General features: G+C 38.7%; 1 protein-coding gene across 2 annotated transcripts in view; it reads left to right on the forward strand.

Moving 5' to 3' along the window:
* XKR4 (XK related 4) overlaps positions 1–24081 on the forward strand; it is a 442293-nt gene that overhangs the window by 250196 nt on the left and 168016 nt on the right. For both annotated transcript variants that reach the window (XR_005380961.1, XM_038579326.1), the window contains exon 2: positions 19395–19594. Coding sequence is in view for 1 of the 2 variants with exons in the window: in XM_038579326.1 (XP_038435254.1) it covers positions 19395–19594 (200 nt within the window). In the remaining variant the exon portion in view is untranslated. The remainder of the gene's footprint in view (positions 1–19394; positions 19595–24081) is intronic.

Raw genomic sequence — 24081 nt, forward strand, 5'->3', positions numbered from 1 at the left:
TTAATCAATCAATCATTCAATCAATCAATCAATCAGTCAATTCAACTGTCTCACGTAGCTGTTGCCAAGCAGATTGCTCAGTGTCAGGACCCATGATCGGAATCCTAGTCTTGCCTTCTAGAAACTCAAAGGCTGCTTTGAACCACACAATATATCAGGTTCAACTCTATATTAAAGGAACTAGTAAGTTCTGACCCAAATACATTTTAATATAAAAAACCAAGTAACTATTTAGGCATGGGTGGCTGACATGTTTTCCTGGACTGGAAACCTGTGGTTGTTTGATAATGTAGGATTCTATGGAAGTTGATCTGCGTTATGTCTCATAGTGTGGGTCTTGGAAATATAGTGTCTATGGTCAGCTCAACTGCTCACTAGCTGTATGATGTCCCTAAATGAGTCTCTTCTGGCAAGGACCCCACGGGGATCAAAGAGAGTAAGTAACACACTTCATAAAGCATCTCAGAAGACTGAAAAAACATATAAAATTATTTTACTCAGCACCTGTGTATCTTAGGCAGAAAGTTAATTCCTTTTGCTTGATCATGAGCATTCATTCCAGAAGGCTGAGTAGCAGAAGGAAACTTTGAAACTGCTCATATACACTGTTACACTTCTGTCGGACAAGTGCCAGGTATTGGCCCTCAGCTGCCATTCAAAACCAAGTTGCAAATTCAAGTCTGGGTGGCATGGCACCTTCCTTTTTCTTTAACGTCAGCAAGTTTAATTTTAATTCTGGGCTATGGTAAATCAACAGAAGGATGTAGGCAGTCTTTTGTTATTTATGCAGCAAGCTAAAAATTATGTGATAGACAGTAAATTAAGAAAAGCTGACCTATAAATTTCAGTTAAATCTTACATGTGTTTTAATATTTAATAATACATCATCATGAATCACATTTCCATAAACCACAATGGAAGTTCAGGCAAAACCTATAAGAGGTGTTAGATATTTACTAGCATTGTTTTTCCTCAACTAAAGCCATCCTCTAAATAAAGCACACAATCATTTGGATTTTTCTCTATGATATAAAACACAAAATTAAGTCTCACTGACCACTGATGTTGTTGAATTGAATTCAAAGCACAATGTATAACTTTAGTTCATAAATTACCAGAACAGCTCAAATTATACCCTGAAAGAATGAGTGTACATGCCCATTCTCTCTTGATTTATTTTGTGATCCTAAGGAAAATTGGCTAGGAAGCACTAGTTAATATAAAATGTGATATGGGGGCAACTGATGGCTCAGTCAGTTAAGTGTCTGACTTTGATTCAGGTAATGAACTCAGGGTTCTGGGATCAAGCCTGAACATAGGGCTCCCTGCTCAGTGGGGAGTCTGCTTCTCCCTCTCCCTCTGCCCTTCTCCCTGCTTGTGCTCTATTTGTCTCTCAAATAATAAATAAGACCTTTAAAAAATAAAATGTGATATGGTATAGGAGGTGAAACGTGATATGGTACATGCAAAATGCTCACACAGGCCTACCCATGAGAATGAGAAAAACTGGTTTTAAATCCTTTATATTCAATGAATACATAACTCTCAACTGCCAATCACCAGAGATGCATTTTCAGCTGAGCCTGTGTGGTATATGGTTATGTGTGGTGATGGCATTGGTTCTGGACACACCCAATATGTGTGTGTGTATACATATATATGTATGAGTTTGAACCTCATGATTCAGCTTTAGATTAGTAAATCTACATTTAGACTGACAAGTTGGATAGGCTCAAAGGAAGGAGAATATAAGTAGTGTAGAATAACCACTACACTAGTGAGGGGCTTACAATTTAATGAGTCAAGACTATATAACACATGAAGGAGTTTGAGCAAATATGTTGTGTTAGCTATTATTCATCAAATGGCAGCTGCCACTAATTAAAACCAAAGAGCTCAAAGACCAGTTCAGCATCCTTCTCAACACTGTAACCTCCAATGGAACAGAGTTAGTATGCTCAACAAAATCTATTTTTCAGGCATGGATTAGAGATCATTGGGTATCAAGACTTTTGGTGCTGAGAGAGTTCAATGGAATCTCAGGATAAGAGTCGCTGTGGTAGGAAGAGCAGTTGGGGAGAGTTTGAGCTAAGCATGTGAAGGAATGGCACTCGGATTTGGTTAGGCACTTTATGTAGAGAGAACCAATGTGGGTAATCACCAAGGAAGGAAAAGGGCATGCAGGGCTGGGAAGAGAAGTCCACATGGGTCACATCTGCACTGCCCTGTAAAGAGATGGCCTGCTATGTTGGACCTGATAAAAGACAATGTGAAAGGTTTAGCAGAGGAATCAACACACAATAAGAAAATCAGGAGCCATCCTGGGGTTGATGAACATGTCACTGATATGATGCCAGTGGTGTATTTGGAGGACTAATGTCCAGAGGAAGGACATGCATAATCACGGGTGCTGCTCTGAACATGTGATGTAATTAAGAGCAGGGAAGTGTTGAGTGTAAATGGTTTATTTGAAGGCAATTCCAGGAAGCACGGATAGGAGTGTGGAAGCAGGACACGGAAGAGGAGGCACTATGAATGTGTTTGAATTACTAAGTAACCACTGTGGACAGCTGGGATACAGGACCGCCAGGGACTCTTTGAGGCAGTAGAGAACTCACTTCAGAATTACATTACCAGAAGCAGCTGGGGTATTTATCCAACCATTCAGTAGTGTCATTGACCTAGACATTAACTCCTCATCCCTCCAAGCTGCCTTGCATGTAGGTTGAGAGAAAACCTTGGAGTATGGGTGACAAGGGACCATGAGCAGGACATCAATATGCCAGCTCATACTTGCCTTGATGGTACCTTGGACTCTCTGTGCTTTCTCTCCTCCCTTTTCAATTAAGGGGAAGCCCAGCCATTTCTGGCTACTCTGTAAGTAAAAACTTTCTGAAAAGAACTGTGTCATTCTCACGAGCATATCCACTGAAAAAAAGGTGACCAAAATTGCATCTGGGTTTAGACATCATGGATACTTTATGATCACATTAATTTCAAACCCACACTATTGAACTTTCTTCTAGAAGTTTGAAATAACCCTGTGGCCTCGTAGGTAGACGACTCTTGTGTCACCCTTGGTAGCCTTCTTTCCCTGGTCTAGGTCTTGGAAAGGGAGTGACTTCCTGAGCATTCCCACTTCCCCAAAAGAACCTGGATTCCCTGCTTTTGGGGTCACCTGATGTATTTGTATTTAGGCATGGTACCTTTTGAAGTAAAACCCTCTCTCATGGTGGGCATGAAATGCATGCCTAGTGAGGAGGCACACCAAATTATTAAGTTGGCACAACTTCACTGTAAGGGAAGATGATCTCTTCTTATCTTATGGCTTTAAATACCGTAATGCCTCCCAAATCATCCTTAGACTGAGCTTGCATTCCTGACTCACCCAATGGCCTGCTCAGGATCTCCCCTTGAATATGTAAGAAGCATTTCAGATTTAACATTTCCAAAGCTCATCATCATCTGGCAATCTTCTCATCGTTTCCTCATTTCAGTAAGTGGCAGCTCCATTTTGCAGAAGCTCAGGGCAAACATCTTGGAATCAATATTGCTTCCTCTTTCTTTCACACCCACATCTGACCTGGCAGCAGATTCCATTGGCCCTAACTTCTAAATAAATACTGAGTTCACCAAGCTCTCCACTGCTACTATGTAAGTCCAAACAATCATCATCATTGGCCACAGTTATTGCAATAACCTTCCTGATTCTATACTTGCCTCCCTTCATCCTGATCTCGGCACAGCTGTCAGAAGATCCTCCCAAAATGCTGGCCAGATCACCTCTCTCACCTGTTCAAACCCTCAAATTGTTTCTTCTCTCACTTAGTCCATATAGAGCCCAGCAGGCTCTTTGCGATGACTGTCCATTTCCTCTCTGATCTTATCTCCTATTACTGCCCAGTTTGTTTGTTTTTATCTACCTAATGCTCCTGGAATGGAGTAGGTATATGCCCACCATAGCACCTGGTACCTCCTGTCCTTTCTTCCTGGAATGTTATTCCTTGGATTTTAAATGAAGAGGGCTTACCTCCCCTCCATCCTTTGAATTCAAACCAAGATTTCATCTCTCCAGTAAATGTTCCTGGCTGTATAACTACATTGACAAGCATCCCAACATTCCTTATCCTCCCTCCCAGCTTATTTTTAACTTGGCACTTATCATGAATTTTATATTTTATCTTCTACTTGTTTATTTTGCTTATCGCCTGTCTTCCCCTACTAGAATGCAAGTACATATTTCGTTCCCAGCTATATTTCCAGAAATCAAATGTGTGCCCATCTCTGAATTAGTGCTCAATAAATACTTGCTGAATGAATGAATGAGTTACCGAATTCATTATTTTAGGCAAAGGGGACTCTCTTTTTGGAAACACTGAACTTTTTGTTTATAGGCACATTTCCTAGGGAACAATTTCTCTAGTTACTAGTCTGTAGGTGGTCATGGAAACTTTGACTGCAGCATTCCTGAACAGGACTCTATGTGATGTCAGATTGTTTGGATAAAGGATCACACCCCACCATGGTTAGCATATTGTTTTCTCACATCCCCTTTGCCAAATTCTTTTTTTATACCTTTTGCCAAATTCTTACAGCCAATTGTGCTATGACAATTTTCCCTGGGGTATTAAAAAACAGTTGAGAACACAGATTGCTGAACAAATGGGAGAAGGAAAGAATCATGTCCGTCATTTTAGAGAAAGGTGTTCCCCTTTCCTGATTCATCACCATGAGCCACTCTGTATTGTACTGTATGTCAGAAGGAAACCTTCCAATCTCCGGAAGCTCCTCTGCTTTTTTCCTGCTGAATTGTTATTGCAGCCTCCAAAACTCTGGCCTGAAGAGCCTTTCAGCAATCTACTCTCAGGAATTAGGTGTTCTAGATGAAGCTGTGATAAACTCTAGACTGAACTGGCTAATGCAAGCTTGGAGGTGGCAAGCATTTTATGTTCTCATGTCGGAATCTTTCTACACAGGGCACAACATGATGGCCTCAGTGAAAAGTGAAACCTGTCGGCTCGTGGCACAAAGGTCTCTTGTGCACAAGAACTGAAATACTTCAGACCCACTCCAACCAGACCTACAGTTCCTTTGTTCCTCTATCTTTCCACAACACTATATTTTATGCTATTGAATTCTGTCAAAATTCTGCATAAATAGATAAATAGTAAAGTTATAATAACAATAATATCAACAGTAATAGAGTGTCTTAAAGAGAATGCAAAAGGATTGCATTTGAACCCAAACAGTGCTAAGAATTCAATGGCAATGTTGAAATCAGTCCTTATCTTGTCCCTATCATCTACAAGACATTTGTTTGTAGACACTTCAGATGGGACCCCAGAGTCACCCAGAATCACAGCACATCCTGAACTGTAAGGATCCATGGTATGCCCCCTTATTCTCCTTCCTCCCCACTTGGCCATTCAGTGGATGTGATGGGTCAGATGCCCCAGGCCTCTTGATTTCTCAGTTAATTTGAAAAACTATGAATGTCCCTAAGTCTGCTAAAGTCAAGGACTTAAAAGCTGCAAGGCATCATCTTATCTTTTAAAAAGAATAAAACATTACACATCACACACACATACACAGAACTTTCCTCGTTTGTCATAAAATCAATCCAACAGGGCTTATGATAAAGATGCTATCAAATCACTATTTCCTGAGAAATAAGAATTAATATTCTGTTAACCTGTTTTTTTAAAAATATAGTTCATAATTTCTGGAGCACCTGGGTGGCTCAGTTGGTGGCTGGGTGGCTCAGTTGGTAAAACATCTGTCTCTTGGTTTTGGCTCAGGTCATGATCTCAAGGTCCTGGGATGGAGCCCCATGTTCAGCTCCACACTCAGTGGGGAGTCTGCTGGAGATTCATTCTTTCTTTCCCTCTGCCCTTCCCCTTGCCCTCACTTTCTCTCTCTCTTTCTCTAATAAATAGTAAATAGATCTTTTTTTAAAAATATGGTTAATTTCTGCCAGTAGTCTCTTAATCATTGGAAGGCTTGAATTTAACTTATACTATGCCAGTAGTATGCTCTATTTTCTCCAAACTAAACATATTTTACTAATATATAAGTATACTATAACTCTAAAGAAAAAAATTATTTGGGGAGGAATGCATCTTTTGTTCTCTCTGAGGAGTAGGTATCACTTGATAGGAGGTGTTAAGAGTGAGTAAAGAACACTTCTTTTAAGTTCAACACTCCTTTCTTGGCAGTTTCAGTTGAATGTACCATGTCTCCCAAGAAGACCTGGGTATGCTGCCCTTTACAGGGAAAATTATTTGGTAGAGAAAAAAAATTCTATTATTTCCTATGCTATATTTGAATAAATATATGAAGAGTGCCATTTTATGCATTAAGCATATGAGAAAAATGCATGAAAATTAAACAAAGCAAAAATAATCATATCCCATATATAAATTTTCACAGAACAATAAAAATAATTTAAAAGGACTTTTATCAAGATGCAAACTAAGTATAATTTTACTTCGCATAAGATCACACCATGTAAGAATGTTATATACCATGATATGCAGCTAGTAGAGTGTTATTCTTCTCTAAGGACCCACATTCATTCTAATTATCTGAACAGGAGATAAAAGTGACAGAAACACAGCTCAGGGGTCAAATATATGCAGAGAAATCCAAAATCTCGTTAGTGTAAGAGGTCGTGTTGCCCTTGGGGGGAGAAGTCTAAGTGTGGTAAATGAGGAAGAGGTATTCATGCTCTTGTCCCACTCAAGGATTTCCTTGAGTATATTCTCCCGGTTTTTCTCTCTCTCTCCCTTTTTTCTTATTGCAAATATGCTTATCGTGCAGCTGAGAGGCACACTGCTGCACACACACTCATGGGTTTGGGAGTGCTCTTGCACTTCTGATGAGAGAAGGCGCACCCAGGGCTCTATGAAAAGGAACAGCAGAGTAGTGTGAGGAGGTGGCTCTGCAGTATGAGGTGACAGCTCCCTTGGGTCTTCTCAGGGTGAGAGGCAGCCTAGACTGTCCTCTGATAGCTGTGACCCCTACTATTTGTCAAGTGCAAGGTCATCCAATTTATTCTTTCCCTGTAACCCACATTTTCTCCCTTTCAATGATTGGTGGAAAATAGAATCTAATTTTAAAACAATTGCCACTAGGAAAATCTTCCACTAGGGAAATAAAGGCCACAATTTTTAGTCATTTTGACTATTATTCAGCATAAATTGAGACCTACTGTTCTAGTGTTTAAAAAAAAATGGTGATTGTGTCCTTTGCTTAACATATCCAATACAGAACTTCTTAAGATGACAAATCATACTTTTTTGTTACTAATCAGTGCCTACTGTTGGGGAGATATATGTATACACATGTAGGTGTATATATCATAAATGTGTATACACATACCTAATGTAAAGCTTCTTTTGTAGCCAGGCAACAAGGAAATAGCACTTGCTGGAATCACAATTTATTAATGTTGTTTCTTTAAAAATCTTCTGAACAGATTTTACACTGCATTTTTCAGATAGTAAAAATAACAACAGCCAACAGCTAAACTGTTTACTGTGCTAGAAGATAGAAAAACAATTCAGGGTTAGAATATGTATGCATAATATCCTTATAGCTCTTAATGACTTCTGATTCAGCTCTTGATATGTCAGTAGTGAGCATTTGACCAAATATTGTTTAAGAACTGAACTACCTGGGGATCCCTGGGTGGCGCAGCGGTTTGGCGCCTGCCTTTGGCCCAGGGCGCGATCCTGGAGACCCGGGATCGAATCCCACGTCGGGCTCCCGGTGCATGGAGCCTGCTTCTCCCTCTGCCTGTGTCTCTGCCTCTCTCTCTCTCCTCTCTGTGTATTCTCATGAATAAATAAATAAAATCTTTAAAAAAAAAAAAAAAGAACTGAACTACCTGAAACAACAGTAATACACATCCCATATATAATGCTCAACATAACAAATATTTAGACTTTTCCTCCCAAGTTTATTGCTTTTGCTATGTTATGTTTAGGTCTGAAGCTGGTAATGTGGGAGGCTATGACATTAGTTCAGCTTGCTCTTCACATTTGGAAAATGCTGAGGAGAAGAAACTGAGAATTTCAATTCAATTGAAATCCTCGGAAAATCGTTGGACTTGAATTTGTGTCCAGATGTGTGGAGGGGGCAGATTATGTGTGGGTGTCTGTGTGCACAGCATGGTATAAGTTGTGTAGGTGTGTTTATGTGGGCATCTTCAAGAATACTGAGGAAATTACAGAATCAAGATATTGTTAGACTGGGATTATGTTGATAAAGTTGGTGTAGAGTTCCTTAGTGACCTTTTGTGATGTAAGGAAAACTATATCTTCCATTAGCATACTTCCTCAGGAAAGAAATAGGAAGACTGTCCCTAGCAGAAATGAATAAGAGTGGCAAATGTCATCTGGTTGTATTTACATCAGTGGAAGAGGAGGAGCACATTGATATTTCCAACTGTGTTTTTATTGGGAACATCTCCCATTAGCACTAATGAGAGCTGTGTAGTTAAGCCACTGCTCTCTCATGCTAAAGATTTTTTTTTAAATTTATGATAGTCACAGAGAGAGAGAGAGAGGCAGAGACACAGGCAGAGGGAGAAGCAGGCTCCATGCACCAGGAGCCCGACGTGGGATTCGATCCCAGGTCTCCAGGATCGCGCCCTGGGCCAAAGGCAGGCGCCAAACCCTGCGCCACCCAGGGATCCCTAAAGATGTATTTCATCTTCAATCCTAAAGCTTTGAAACTTTTTTCCCCTCTTATACGAAACCCTGGTGATTATGCTAAAATTTTAACTGTAAATATGGCTTTCTATGAATCCTCCCTGCTGTGTGTGTGAATATCTAAAAAGTACTGAGACTTTTCATTACTATGCACTTCCCTGGTCACTAATGCCCCTTTCAGAGATGATCTTTCTTACATCTACATAGCAAAGCCAATTCCTAAGAAGAAAAACCTGAGTGAGTCCCTCCACTCCCCATCTGGACCCCAGCCTGGATTCCTTTGATCCTCAGAAAGTCTAGAAATTGTCTTGTTTCTCAATGGAGTAATGATCTTTTCCATCCGCCCTTCTGGAAAACTAGTCAAAGGCCAAATCCAATGTGATGGAACACTCCTAGAATAAAATGCCTAAGGAAAATGAGAAGAACTGAGAAGAAAACTACCTTCAGTTATTAGGGTAAAGATGAGCATTCTAGAAGAACCCAGAGCATCAGTAACCTTGGAGAGCAGGGGCAACATGCCTGTCATCCTCTCATTCACACCTGAGCCTTTCAGGAGGGCTGGTTACCTCGATCTTCAGATGTGAAACTTAGCTCAAAAGCTAAGTGGCTATAAAAATCAGAGAAGAGAAAATGCTTTCCAGTGAGATAATAATAACACAGATGCCAAAGAAACAAGATTGCTTAGCCTTTGCTTTCTGGTATAGAAAGAGTCATTTTTCAGGGATAGACCATTAGCTGTGCACCTCTCTCCCAGTGTCAGAGTAGACATGTGGTTGCAATGCAATGCGAAGGATCTGGATTAGACTAGGAAGTTAGTTCACGACCATGAACTTCTTTGTTGTATCTACCCAGTAGCTTTCTTCCAAGAATCACTCAAAAGCTAACCAATGGACCAAGATGTCCCCTCTCAGTGACTGGAGCACCCAACTCTATCTCTGATAAGTATTCTGAGCTGGACAGGGCACAGTGGAAGAATTTGTCAGATCAGTTGGGTGAATGTGTAAAGGCCCTCACACTAAGGGTCCTTAATGGGCTGGCTTGCAGCAGAGGCTAATGTTGCCACATCTTTCCAGGACAAACAGGTGGAAATAAGCACCTCTCAAGTTTCTTCTGCCTCTATTGTGATTCCAAGCTATCTCGTGTTACTACCGTCCCTAGTCAGGAATGTCTCCTGGGGTACAGTTCCAGAACTGAGGTCTCATCAAAGGGATTGCAATTTTTTACAGAAGATATTTAACTTTGCAAATCTCTTCCTTTTTAGAAACTCAATTACAGCCTAAGGGTGCTTAACATAGGAAATAACTCCAAGGCCCTTGGGCTGGCAGCTAAAAAAACAAACAAAAACACCATCCATGGAAGAGTAAACTTGACAGCTTTGCTTCTGGTTCAGAAATGCAACTACTCTTCATTGGAACACAAGCCCTTCATCATGTTGTTATAAACTTCTGTAGAAAAGGAACTCCTGGGTCTGTTTCTCTGTATTTACATATCAATCTCCTGTGCAGTTACTAGATGACATATGAAATCTAGTTTCTTTGAATAATTCAACATCTTCACTCATTTGTTAGAATTGAATGATAAATATTGCCAATATTCCTTTGCTTTCTGTATTGATGGTTTGTCTCTAGAACAGGTACTGTGACCAGTTAGTAGAGTGCTATTTGGGGTTCTTTGTCAACATGGACAGAATTTCCTGACCTGAGAAGTAAATCATTATAGAAGCAAATCTCCCTGAAGTCAAGTCTCTTGCCATATGCTCTTATGGAAGCACAATGTGGAATTGCATGATGGTAGTCAAATGTTAAGTAAAAGCTGAGGAGCTGAAGACTTCTCTTGGGAGCTTGTTTTACAGCTGAAAGGCAAGAGTCAATACGCCCACATGGGAAGTAACAGTGGCAAAGGGGAAAGAATACGACATTGAAATACAAATTTATGTTTTCATCCTCTACTCACCCAGAGCAAATTTGTCTCACCATGCTATGGGGAATAAATTGGAACATGTGTGACACATAGTAATGTTTATGCTCACATTCATCGATTCTGTTCTATCTCAACCTCTCCTTCTGGTAGCAGATGAAAAATAAGTTAAAAAAATAATATGACCAAAATGTATTATACTATTAACATATTGACAAGATGGAAGAAATCCAATTGTGACTGCAAAGCCTCCTTATTCTCACCATTTCTCAGAACACAAATCAGAGAAAAAGCCCAAACTGACATTTCCTCATGACTAAGTTATGGGCCTAAGACTCCTGATGTCTATCACTGCTGATTTAGAGAAAGTAGAAAACTATCCTAATAATGTATAATATTCATGACAGCGTAAATATTAGTTAAATATCATAACCCATTGTGTCCTTCTAACCAGAAACAAAAATTGGTATGACATAGGCTATTTATCTATCTCATAGAAGCAATTAACTATAAAGAAATATAATAGATTTTTCCCCAATTCAATTCAACACATATTTGTGAATGCCCGCATGAACAAAAATAGTGCTAAATGGGGTAGCTTCAATGATGAAAGGGCACACTCCAGCCCTAGAGGGCCAGCGATTGAAGCCAACGTATAAGCAGATTAAAGCTAGGCATGAAGTTAGGTACAGGGAAAGATTCCTGGTTGAGGGTCCCCAAGGAATGTATTCTGAGGTGAGATGTATCACTAGAGTTTTAAACCACAAATATTAAGTTTCCTTAGTGGAGAAAAGAAGCAAGTCCATTCTAAGAAGAGATAACATGAATGCACAAAATACTTTCAGGCCAAGAGAACTACAGATACAACAGCACTTATTATCAGAACACAGGACTTTTTCCTGCCATCATTATGCCTTTGCATATGGAACTCACTTGGCCAGAAAATAGTTTTGTTTTGACCATTCTTGGTTTATAGGTGTTTGAATTCTGTACGAGCATTATTGGAAGACTGGGTTTTGTATCCTAATATATGAAACTCCATAAGGCTTCTTTGTTGTATTCCTTAGGAACAAACCTACCACCACCATCAGGTTAACTGTGAGTTCCCAGTGCTACAGAAACAAATACTGCATCAGAAGAGTTCAAGTGCCCATGGGCCACAGACCTGGGAAATCCATTTGTAGCTTTTTAGCCTGTTGCTGGAGAGTTTAAAGTATGCATAATGTCCTCTGCAAGTGAAAACTAGTAGTAAAATAATTCATGGAAGCATTTCTGGAAGCCTTACTGCCTTTGCTAATGCCATGGGGGTCTGGATTTCAAACTTCTGTGATAATCGCAAGGAAGTTGAGCATTAAAATCATTAAATTTTTCACTCAATAGACAAAGCTGTCAGTGCTCTCTTCATGATTATCCAATTCTGATGTCTTTTTACCACCAATACCTCTGGCAGTCTAGTTAAAGTCAGCATTTTCTCTCACTTGGATTACTGCAGTGGTCTTCCAGCTAATGTCCCTATCTATTCCCTTGCCCTCCTGCCCCCTAATTTTCACACAATAACCAATTTTGTTAAAATGCAAATTGGATTTCTCACTCTTTTGCTCAAGCCTACAGTGGCAGGCACCTGGGTGACTTGATTCCCACATCAGACTCCCTGCTCATCTGGGAGTCTGCTTCTCCCTCTACCCCTCCCCTCTGCTTGTGATCTCTCTCTCTCTGTCAAATAGGTAAATATTGCATATGTTTAATACATACTCATTGAATGAATAAAATGACATGAATTAATTGAGTACCTATGAATCATGAGAAACTGAGCTTGATGTAGGTGTACAAAGACATTCTTTTCTCTCCAGAGGTGTGTATTTTGGGATGTGGGTGAACTCACAAATGAACAGATGCTAAAATAATGTTATTTTCTCTGGTCAAAGTCTGAATAAAAATATTTTGGGCACAAACAGTGAAATGGCCATAGAGTGGAGGAGTAGCCGCAGAGGGTGAGAGAGAGCTGATACTTGTATCATAAAATAGTAGGAATTCCAGGATGTTAAAGGGTGGGAAGAAGCTTCCAGGCAAGAGAAGCACCTTTGTTCCTACAAAGGTATTAAGGTGTGAATTCATAGCTAAGAAGCAGCAAGTGCTTTAATATGGCACATATTATGGCACATAGGATGAGAGGTAAGTGGACGATGAGTGCAGAGGCCAAAAGTTAAGTTAGAAAGGATAAACTAGGGATGCCTGGGTGGCTCAGCAGTTTAGACTCTCCCTTCCACCCAGGGCGTGATCCTGGAGTCCTGAAATCAAGTCCCACATTGGGCTTCCTGCATGGAGCCTGCTTCTTCCTCTGCCTGTGTCTCTGCCTCTCTCTCTCTCTCTCTCTCTCTCTCTGTATGTCTCTCATGAATAAATAAATAAATAATCTTTTAAAAAGAAAAAAAAAGAAAGGATAAACTGAAAGCCTTAAATGTCTGTATTTGCATTACTTGAGTCTACTGTAAATCTTCCAGGCAATGGGGAGTTACAAAGGTTTTTAAAATGGGAGAAATTAGATTCAATTTACACATCTGGAAGCACTGGGAAGGGTCCATTAGAGAATTCAAAGTTGATTCATAGTAAGAACTAACATTTAATGAATGCCTATTATTTACCAAGCTCGCTAAGTCCTTCACTTTTACTTCATTTAATATTCAGATCAGCCTATGCATTTGGTACTGTTCTCTTCCCCCTTTAGAGGTGGAAGGGCTACGGCAGAGAGATGTCAAGTCTAAGATCATACCGTAGTAGGCTACAGAACTAAAACAGAAACCCAGAAAATCCAACTTTAGAAAACAGAGGGGGAAATATATTAAGGAGATAAAATCCATAACATGTCTATTATCAAATAAAAAGAGAAAGGGAAGGAGTGGTAGGAGCCTCACATGCTCCCTAGACTTCTAGCTTGGATTATTGAATGTATGGCAATGTAGATTTCCATGTACATGATGGGACAAATTTAGAAGAAAAGCTAATAAGGCATTTTGAATATACTTGTTTATATATGCCTTGGGAAATCTGGAAAGCATATGGGCATAGAGATAATAAGATGGACATACAGGTTTGGATCTCAGGTGGAAGTTAGAGTGAGAGATGCAGATTTGGAACAGGGGATGTAAGTTCATAGAGTAAACAAGTTCAAACATCAATAGAGGAGTGCTTCTGACTGAATTGTGTCCCCCTAAAAGAGGTCCTAACACTCTGTTCCTGTGAATCTGATCTTTTTTGAAAACACAGGAAAGTCCTTGCAGATGATCAAGTTAAGATGAGGTCATTGGGGGAGTCCTAATCCAATATAACTTTATGCTTATAAAAAGGAGAAATTTGGACTCAGATGCAAACACAGGGAAAACACCACATAGATATGAAAGCAGAGAGCAGGGTGATGCATTCACAATCCAAGGAATACCACAGAGTACCAGCAAACCACCAGAAACTAAGAGGGACATAACAGCGTGACTTTCATGGCCTCAGAAGGAACCAACCCTTCCAACATTTTGATCTTGGATTTCTAGCCTCCAGAACTGGGAGAAAATAAATTTCTGTTATTTAAGCTACCAGTTTGTGGTACTTTGTTAGCAAAGTAATATAAACAGGGAGAGCACAGAAGAATGATTATTGGTAATGACTGAACAGCTACTGTCAGTTCAAAAATGAATTTGCCAATGAAAGAAGCAGGAAAGATATTCCAAGAAAAAATATGAGCTTGTGAAAATGCACGGAAGTCTAAAGAAGGATGTGCCAGCAGTTTGCACTGGGCTGATCACACACTGTAGCAGTGGAGTGGTGAGAACATGGTGATCTGTTCATAAATGTCCCTGTAAACAGTGCGCTACAAATTTCATCTTATAATTGATAGAGAGCAATCCAAGGCCCAAGGGAATTATTAAATCTATTTTCATGTTTTAAAATGTTTCTGCTCTGTAAATATGGTGGCAGTAGCAGCATAGCTTTTGAATCTACCAAAATGACCCCATTAAAGTAGGCAGAGAGAAACTGAAGGAGCATGAACAATGCCTGCTCATACCAATAGCAACAACACCAATACAGCTCAGTGCTGAGATAACCCCAAGATAATTACCAAGGGACAAATTAGGGACAGCTCATAAGAGCATTGTGATATTGGCAACCATGCAGGAAGAGGCAGAGAGAAGGCTTTGAGAACAGAAGAACCTCCAAAGCCCCAACAGTCGCTCATCAGAAAGTGCAATGGACCAATCTTAGAGGAGCAGAAGGACCTAGAAGTGTGTTCTCAATGATCCAGTGCAAGTCCAAGTCCAAGGAGACCATAATGCAATAACATATAATGCTATTGGAGTAGTCTCACTACACACAGAGTGAGGACCCTTCCAAGACAAGACTCCACATTGAAGATAATCTGCTGGAAATAGATGCCAAAGTTGAGCAGGACAGGGACAGTTATGAGAAATGCAAGAGAGAGTCCAGATTCAAAGCAAGGGGCAGGGGAACAGAGGATGCTGATGTCAGAAAGTTGACAAGTGATATTCTTTTTGTCTCTCATGAGAACAAAAGAGGAATGATCTCTGGAGCTATGACTCCAGCCAAGCCATCCTGGCCCCCTACCATCCTAAATCTGCATAAAAACTAAACTAATTCATTTTTAAACTTAGCAATGAGAAAAAAGATCAAAACTTATTATAAGGAATAAAGAATAGGAAAATGATGATGTTCCTACAGATAATGAAAGCATACCAAGAAAACAAGTAAAAACAGATAAAAACCATAAGCAAATACTTCAAAATGAGTTGAAAGAAATGAAGAAAATTATAAAAATATAACACAAATCAGAATCAGAAAAAAATAGAAAAGACATGTATAGAAAAAAGTTAGATTTTACAAGAAAGATGATGTAACTCAATATAGAATTCTGTTTTTTTAAAAGCAGCTCAGTGAAAACTCAACTAGAAGGGGTGTAACAGCATCTAAACACCATAATTAGAAGATAAATAGATAGTAGAAAGGAGGAAAAAATTTAAATCTGTAAGCTATTTGAGAATAAAAGCATTCAGGGAAGTTGACTGATATAGAAGATAAAGAAGATACAATATAAATAAATAGGGGTCCTCAAAGAAGAATACCAAAGTAATGAAACAAACAAACAAAAATGCTCAATAGTATTAATAAAGAAGACTTAAAACTACGTAATGAAGGGAAAATTGATACAGAACAACCAATATCAAGATATATTCTAATAAAACTATAGGTCTTCAGAAAGAACCAAATATTCCTTGGAGATCCAAACAAAAAGTTCAAGTAGTTTATAAAAGAAAGAATATAAGATTTTTATCAGACTTCCATGACAATATTTCATGCTAATAAGCAATAGAATAATGGATTTAATAGACTTAAATAAATAAATTGCAGATCTTGGATTTTGTATGGAATATACATAGATTTTATAGTCATCCAACCTGACACTCCAATGGAAAGTTTGCCCCAGCTATTCTATTTTTGTACTTTATTGCTGTATCCCTAGCATCCTCCCTTCTTGGTATCAGAAAATCTTTGCATTAAGTAGGTGAAGTTCTTTCAGACTCCAGAAATGGGCACCAATTTTCATGTAGAATTGTGAGACGTTAGGGTTTAAATAATAAATGTAAATCTATTCCCATGCAAGTCAAGATTGATAACTGCAATTATAAGATTGATAACTGCTGTTATAAATATGTAAGAACGCAGAGAATATTATCCCTACACATCTTTCTTAGGGGACCTACTAGAGAGTAAACTTCAGACAACCAAACAAACTGCAGAGTCATTGACATAATAGCTGGAGAAGTATTCTAGCCAATTTAAGAAAAAAAAAAGTGATACAAATAGCCAAATCAACCTTGGAAGAAAAAAAAAACACACACAATGCTAAAGACATCACAATTCCAGACCTCAAGTTATATTACAAAGCTGTAGTGATCAAAATAGTATGGTACTGGCACAAAAATAGACACATAGATCAATGGAATATGATCATAGAAAACCCAGAAATAAATCCACAACTATCTGGTCAACTAATTTTTGACAAAGCAAGAAAGACTATTCAATGGGAAAAAGACAGTCTCTTCAACAAATGGTTTTGGGAAAATTGGACAGCAACATGCAAAAGAATGAAACTGGGCCACCTTCTTACACCAAATATACACAAAAATACACAAAAATAAATTCAAAATGGATTAAAGACCTAAATGTGAGGCATGAAACAATAAAAATCTTAGAGCTGTAACCTCTCTGACATCAACTATATCAACTTCTTTCTAGATATGTCTCCTGAGGCAAGGGATACAAAAGCAAAAATAAAACTGTTAGAACTTCTTCAAGATAAAAAGCTTTTACCCAGTGAAGGAAGCAATCAACAAAACTAAAAGGCAGCCTATGGAATGGGAGAAGATATTTGTAAACAACATATCTGATTAAAGGTTAGGACCCAAAATACATAAAGAACTTATAAAAGCCAACCCCAAAACTAAATAATCTGATTGAAATATGAGCAGAAGACATGAAGAGACATTTTTCCAAAGAATACAAATAGATGGTCAACAGACACATGAAATGATGCTCAATATCACTCATCATTAGGGAAATGCAAATCAAAACTATAAACTCACACAGAATGGCTAAAATCAACAACACAAGAAACAACAGGTGTTGGCAAGGATGCAGAGAAAGGGGAACCTTCTTACACTGTTGATGGGAATGCAAACTGGTGCAGCCACTCTGGAAAACAGAACAGAGTTTCCTCAAAAAGTTAAAAATAGAACTACCCTACAAACCAGCAACTGCACTACTAGGTATTTACTCAAAGAATACAAAAATACTAATTCAAAGGCATACATGTACCCCAATGTTTATAGCAGCATAATTTACATTAGGCAAATTATGGAAATAGCCCAAGTGTCCACCAACCGATAAATTGAATGGATAAAAAAGACGTGAGATATATATATCTAGAGAAAGAGAGAGAGAGAGAGAGATCAGAATATTACTAATCAGCCATAAAAAAGAATGAAATCTTGCCATTTGCAACATTATGGAAGGAGGTAGAGATTATTACGCTAAGTGATATAAGTCAGTCAGAGAAAGACAAATACCACATGATTTCTCTCATGTGGAATTTAAGAAACAAAACAAATGAACAACGGGGGAAAAAAGAGAAAGAGAAGCAAATCAAGAAACAGACTCTTACCTATAGAGAACAAACTAATGGTTCCATCAGGAAGGTGAGTGAGGGAATGAGTGAAATGGGTGATGGGGATTAAGGAGTGCACTTGTGATGAACACTGGGTGTTGTATGGAAGTGTTGAAATACTGATTGTACAACTAAAACTGATATCATACTGTATGTTAACTAACGAATTTAAATTAAAAACCAAAAAAATTTAAATGGTGATCAACTCAGAATATCAGCATTTTACAACCCCTAATGAATGAATGGATCTAGGAAATGATCATTAGTGGATGATGGCATCATAAAGGAGTACATTAGGGTCTCCTCAAAAAAGTAGTCAACATGACCTGATAAAAATGATCAAACTTGAATCTTATCAACACTACCCAGAGAAGAAAACACAAGGACAAATATGTTAAACATACCACATATGTACAGTCATCAAAATCAAGACAGTGAAAAGTAGGCAGGAAAGGAAAAAAAAAAATGGAAGAGAAATCCGTGGTGTAAAAGAGACTTAAGATACATATCAAATAATCATATTTAGGTCTTGTTTGGATTGTATTTCAAACAAACTGTAAAGAAAATATGATAATCAGGAAAATATGAAAACTGAGTATTTGATATTAAATTGTCCTTATTTGTAATGTAATATGATACTGCATTTATGTGTGTCAGTTATTTTTAATAAAATATTTACAGATGAAATAACATGATGCCTAGAATTTATTATTTTAAGATTTTCTGGTGGCAGGGAGTAAGTGGTGGTATAAATAAAAAATAATGTATGTATTGTACATACATGTATCAATAATTACTTAATCTGGGTGAAGCGTATAATAGATTCGATATACTATTTTTTTCTCCTTTTGTATATGTGTGAAATTTTCAATAATAAAACACTTTTTAGAAGACACCAGGAAGGTTTACAGACACATGCTCTTGGACTTCAGACTTGCACAGTGCCCTAGGGGAAATCCATCGTACCAATGAGCACATACTGACCAGAAAGGCTGCGTGTATATTGTCACAGTAGCAAATTCCTTCTATACCTGAGTTTCCAACACATTTCGCCTCATTCTTTATTTTTTTAATATTTTTTTAAATTTTTTTTTTATTTGTGATAGTCACAGAGAGAGAGAGAGAGAGAGAGAGAGAGAGAGAGAGGCAGAGACACAGGCAGAGGGAGAAGCAGGCTCCATGCACCGGGAGCCCGATATGGGATTCGATCCCGGGTCTCCAGGATCGCGCCCTGGGCCAAAGGCAGGCGCCAAACCACTACGCCACCCAGGGATCCCCCGCCTCATTCTTTAGATTGCAAGTCAGTGGATTGCCTTTAATGAGGATGAAGATTGCAGTGACTTCTCAAAGTGAACATTTAAGAATAAGGGTACTTCTTAAGCAGTTAACTTTGGGCCTTAAATTAATAAGCCACTAAAGTAACCGTTTTTTGTGTGTGCTTGTATATAGTGGCTTGCAGAAAAGAAAAACAGCCTTGGTGTTTGAATTATAAATTATCACTCATTTCTTTCTTATTCTCCATGTTTTCTTTCTAGATATTTCCACACAATCTACTTAGGTATTCGAAGTCGACAGAGTGGGGAGAATGACAGATGGAGATTTTACTGGAAAATGGTGTATGAGTATGCAGATGTGAGTATGCTGCATTTGCTAGCCACCTTTCTGGAAAGTGCTCCACAGCTGGTCCTGCAGCTCTGCATTATCGTACAGACTCATAGATTACAGGCCCTCCAAGGTAAGGGCTTGCAATTTGGTTTCTGACTTTGGGGAAAGATTGGCTACTTTTGTCATATCCAAAGAACTGTTCTAATACTGTTTATTGACAGAGGCCATGGTTCTCCCTGTTATATATCTGCTATTTGACATGAGAATTTGTGAATTGTGTATTTTCTTCTTCACGGTTACTTGTGATGGGTTTTTTTTGTTGTTGTTGTTTTTGTTTTTTGTTTTTTTTTTTTGTTTTTTTGTTTTTTTTTGCCTTCAAGCTGCCCTCTGAGTAGAAAAAAAATTCTATGATTTTACATTTGGTCAGAATGTAAATAGAGGCAACTGAGTCTTCCTGGCTTGTGTCATAGAGTAATTTCCAAAACTGTGGGAGAAAAAAGGCCTAGTTCTCTCTCTTTCTAATACTATTTATACATATATTTGAACATGAGGATAATCTCTATCATTTCCTTTTGACATTAAGAAACAGGGAGAGTTTAAAAGGAAATGGTAAAGATTACCATAATATTGCTTTCAAAGTCAGAAGGGAAAAATTTTTGTCAATATTTAGTAATACATTGTTTATATACTACTAAGCTTTATTAAAAATTACCAGATTAATATTTTTGTGTTTTACTCTCTTGTTTGTCTCATAAGTAGGACTGTCACTTGTAAGAAATCTACCCCTATGTTTCTTAAGGCTCTGCTACTCAAATCTTTTCTAGTAGCAAGAAAATCAGACAGACCAGTGGGTATACAAATGAATAAAAGGATGGACAGATAGCCATTTTCTAAATAAGGAGTTTCCTGGTAATATGTCAATCCTATAACTAAATAGATGTTGTGTAACTGTTAACATATTATAATGTGCTCATTTTATTTCCATCTCATCAGAGCCTTTGCTGTGACTTCTATGTACACACATGTTGCTGTCCTTTCTGGGCCATGGTCTAACTTGAGATTTGATCTAGTTGGTTTGGGGAATCTCTACAGTGTCCTTACAACTTTTCATAGCAAGGAGCATATTAGCTTTGACTGGGCATTTTAATTGGCGAGGGGTGGGGACCATATAAGAGGAAAAGAAAGACGGAGAGTGTACTGGTAGGCAGGGACTCATTTATTTGTGAATGTCTAGCCAACCCTGGCTCTGCACTAGAATAGCTTTGGTCCAAGAAGTTTGAGAAAAGAGTCAAAGAGATCCATGGGGTGTGATATCCCATGCTAGAAAGCAAATTGGGAAAAAAAAGACAAAGTAGTGCATTAACACAGGAACAGATGAGAACAGCCTGGAGAAAGCAAGATGTATAAATTAGCTGTAGATGACTGTCTTTAGTGGTGAAAGACCCCAGGCTTGAAGAGGGAGGATCTGACTTGGCCACTCACTTCTTTGCTGTGAGACCTTGTGCAAGTCACTTAATGTCTCTGGGCCCCAAATTCTCAAATGTAGAAGTCACCAATGAAACTAGATGATCTCCAAACTCCTTGGAGCTCTATTCCCTCTTTGCATCAATGAATGCCCAGTAACCTTCCAGGGCCAGGGATATGCGTTAGGAAATGGTGGGTAAATGAGGCATAAATTTAGAGGCAACATCACACTAAATCTCTATCAAAGAATCTCTATCAAAGAATCTCCAGAACAACTTGGCAAAGTCCTGGGATAGTTACATAAGAGGAAAATCCATGCATAAATATGGAACATTGTAAGCTACCTTTCTGTGGCCCAAGAAATACTGGGTGTCCATACTAGATTTCTAAAAGATTTAAAAAATCATAGAGAAGATTTTATCCTAAAGATGATGGAGACAAAGCAAGAAAGGTGAGAGAGAGCATCAGAAAATGAGATCAGTTTGGCTGGAGAGTTTTATATGGTTTTGTAGGAAAAAAAAATAGAAAGCAACCCTTAGTTTTTCTGAGATTATTCTTTCTAAACATAGGAATCAAAATTTCTGCTTCACACAGTTGTGTCTCTTCACTGACACCTGGTGTCCCCAGTTTATCTGTTAAACTCACATTTGCATGAGGTTTACTTTGGGAGCCACACCTCATCCTCAGCCAAGGCAAGTCAGGCTGTCAAAATTAGAAAGCTGTAGGGGAAATGTGTTCTGTATCACTCCCAAAGTGGTCAAAAGACAGGCTGATTCAAAGATCACTAGGATCAATGCAAGTCATTGAGCACAAGGTGAGGAATTAGCCTTCTGCCTAGGTCATAGTGTTGCCATTTTTTTTTGTTTGTTTTTTTATTTTTTATTGGTGTTCAATTTACTAACATACAGAATAACCCCCAGTGCCCGTCACCCATTCACTCCCACCCCCCGCCCTCCTCCCCTTCCATGTTTTGATAAGGGAGGTGGGCAGAAAGTTATTTCAAAAGATCAAACAATGGAAAATACCTGACAGCAAACAACAACCACAAAACCTCCAGCAAATGAAGATGAGCCCAGGCAATACCATCTAAATCAGTTTGCATTTTGAAGAGAAACCTGTCTTCAGAGAGAGCTTCCAAATTCAACCCTCCACTGATAGATGATTCCACTTTAAATGAACCAGCTTATAAATTAAACGGTGTGAATAAATTACAGGAACAGAGCTTTTCCCCTCTGGAGAAGAAAAATAAATGTGATAGAAGCTATTCTGACATATATTTTCATATATATTTATGGTATAAGATTCTTGGGATTTATATATAAAAACACAACTTTCTGCAGTGGATGCAAATAATCAATGGCATGAACCCTCTGAACTATTTACAAATAACTCTGCATTAAAATTTTTTAAATATTCTTATTTAGCAGATGGAGAGTGGTCCTAAGTCTGCAAGTCATTCTTGTAAATATCTGTCTAGAATTATTAGTTTTTAGGATAGAAACGATATGCTTTTTTATCCCAACTTCAACCACCTATTACTCTGAAGGACACTCTTTTAAAAACTAATAAGGAGGGAGGTCTGGGTGGCTCAGTCAGTTAAGTATCTGCCTTTGCCTCAGGTCTTGATCTCAGGGTCCTGGGATGGAGTCCCATGTTGGACTCCCCACTCAGTGGGGAGTCTGCTTCTCCCTCTGCCCCTCCCCTTGCTTGTGCTCACTCTCTAATTAATAAACAAACAAACAAACAAAATCTTTAGAAATAAAAAACCAATAAAATCAAAGAAAAGATGTGATATTTTAAAACTGATGCTTAAAAATTGTATTCTCCTTATGGAAGTTGGCATAGCCCTAAAACACTGTTAGCTGTGAAAATCCCTTCTCAGCAACCCTAACTTAGTGAATCATTAAGTCAGAGATACCTCATTGTACTGGAGGCTGACAGGTTTAGTGGTGAGCCATGCATGTAAAGTATAATGCTTTCTCAGTTTGCACCGTCCCAGGAAGGACAGTTTGGCTCCTGTCCTGAGACCAGGAAGCAGAATAAGTCAGAAACTTGAAAATGAACATCCAGTCTTTTCACTCCACAATGTTACCTTAGACACAACTACTGCTTTTCATTGGATCTGGAGTTTTCCTAGGAATATCTATCTCTGAAGTGAAGAAATACTCAAGAGGGTCCAGTTGTACGCACATAGCTAACTAAGAAGGCACATAGTGCATAAGACCACTTAGTATAGTGTCTTAGAGTTTTCAGTATACATCTTGCTATGATTTTCCAGTCTAATTCCATTTCCCTGCCAGAAGAGGAAAAGACACAGAGAGAGAGAAATGCAGGAAGGAAAGAAAGAGGAATGGAAGGAGAAAGACTACATGATAAACCAAGATGGGCAATGGTGTACCTACCTGTTCATCTCAGTTTAAGGACACTGCTCTTGGTGTTAAAGACATAAGATGTGGTCCACGGCCTGCCTGTCCTATTTTTAAGCAACATTTCAAACTCATCCAGGGCCTTTGATTGTATCTAAATAATACAAGAAAAGGTAGAAGGTTGACTGTTTACCTTCTGTACAAAGAAATTGCCCTACTTGGCCTTTTGGTTGTAAAATGAGCAAACTGTGCTTAGAGGGTCTCTAAGTCACTTTTAGTTTTGTGAGCGTGATTCTGTGAGTACTCAGTTTGGTTGTGTAAACCCAGCCTCACGATGTTGGCAGAGAAGATACTGATTCACCTACAAAGAAGTATCCACAGGCCTTCTCTAGCAGTACAGCATTGCTCAGCACCATGCTCCATGTGATCAAAGGGTGTGCTCCATGGAGCAGCCCAGGGAATGCTGTGCAGGATCATGGCACCCATGTATTTATTCCTCCCAGAGTGTGTGCTGTGTAAGTCACACTCCAGGTTGGTGCAGCTCAGTTGCCTGGCTCTAGCAGCCAGGTGTGCATGCCTACCAGTGAAGCCATCATGAAGGAACCATCTAGGTAAACCAGAAGAAATGCAAGTTGCATGCCAATCTGCTAACCCAAATATTTCCACCTTTTTTTTCAGCTGGCTTTAGTTCTTCATTTCCAGTGTCCACATTTACTTGTCATTACTAGAAAATCTCATTTAACACTCTACATGTACTTCGCTGTGATGTGCAGAGTGAGTGACAAAC

The sequence above is a fragment of the Canis lupus genome, chromosome 29 (assembly GCF_011100685.1).
Source record: "Canis lupus familiaris isolate Mischka breed German Shepherd chromosome 29, alternate assembly UU_Cfam_GSD_1.0, whole genome shotgun sequence".
Lineage (NCBI taxonomy): Eukaryota > Metazoa > Chordata > Mammalia > Carnivora > Canidae > Canis > Canis lupus.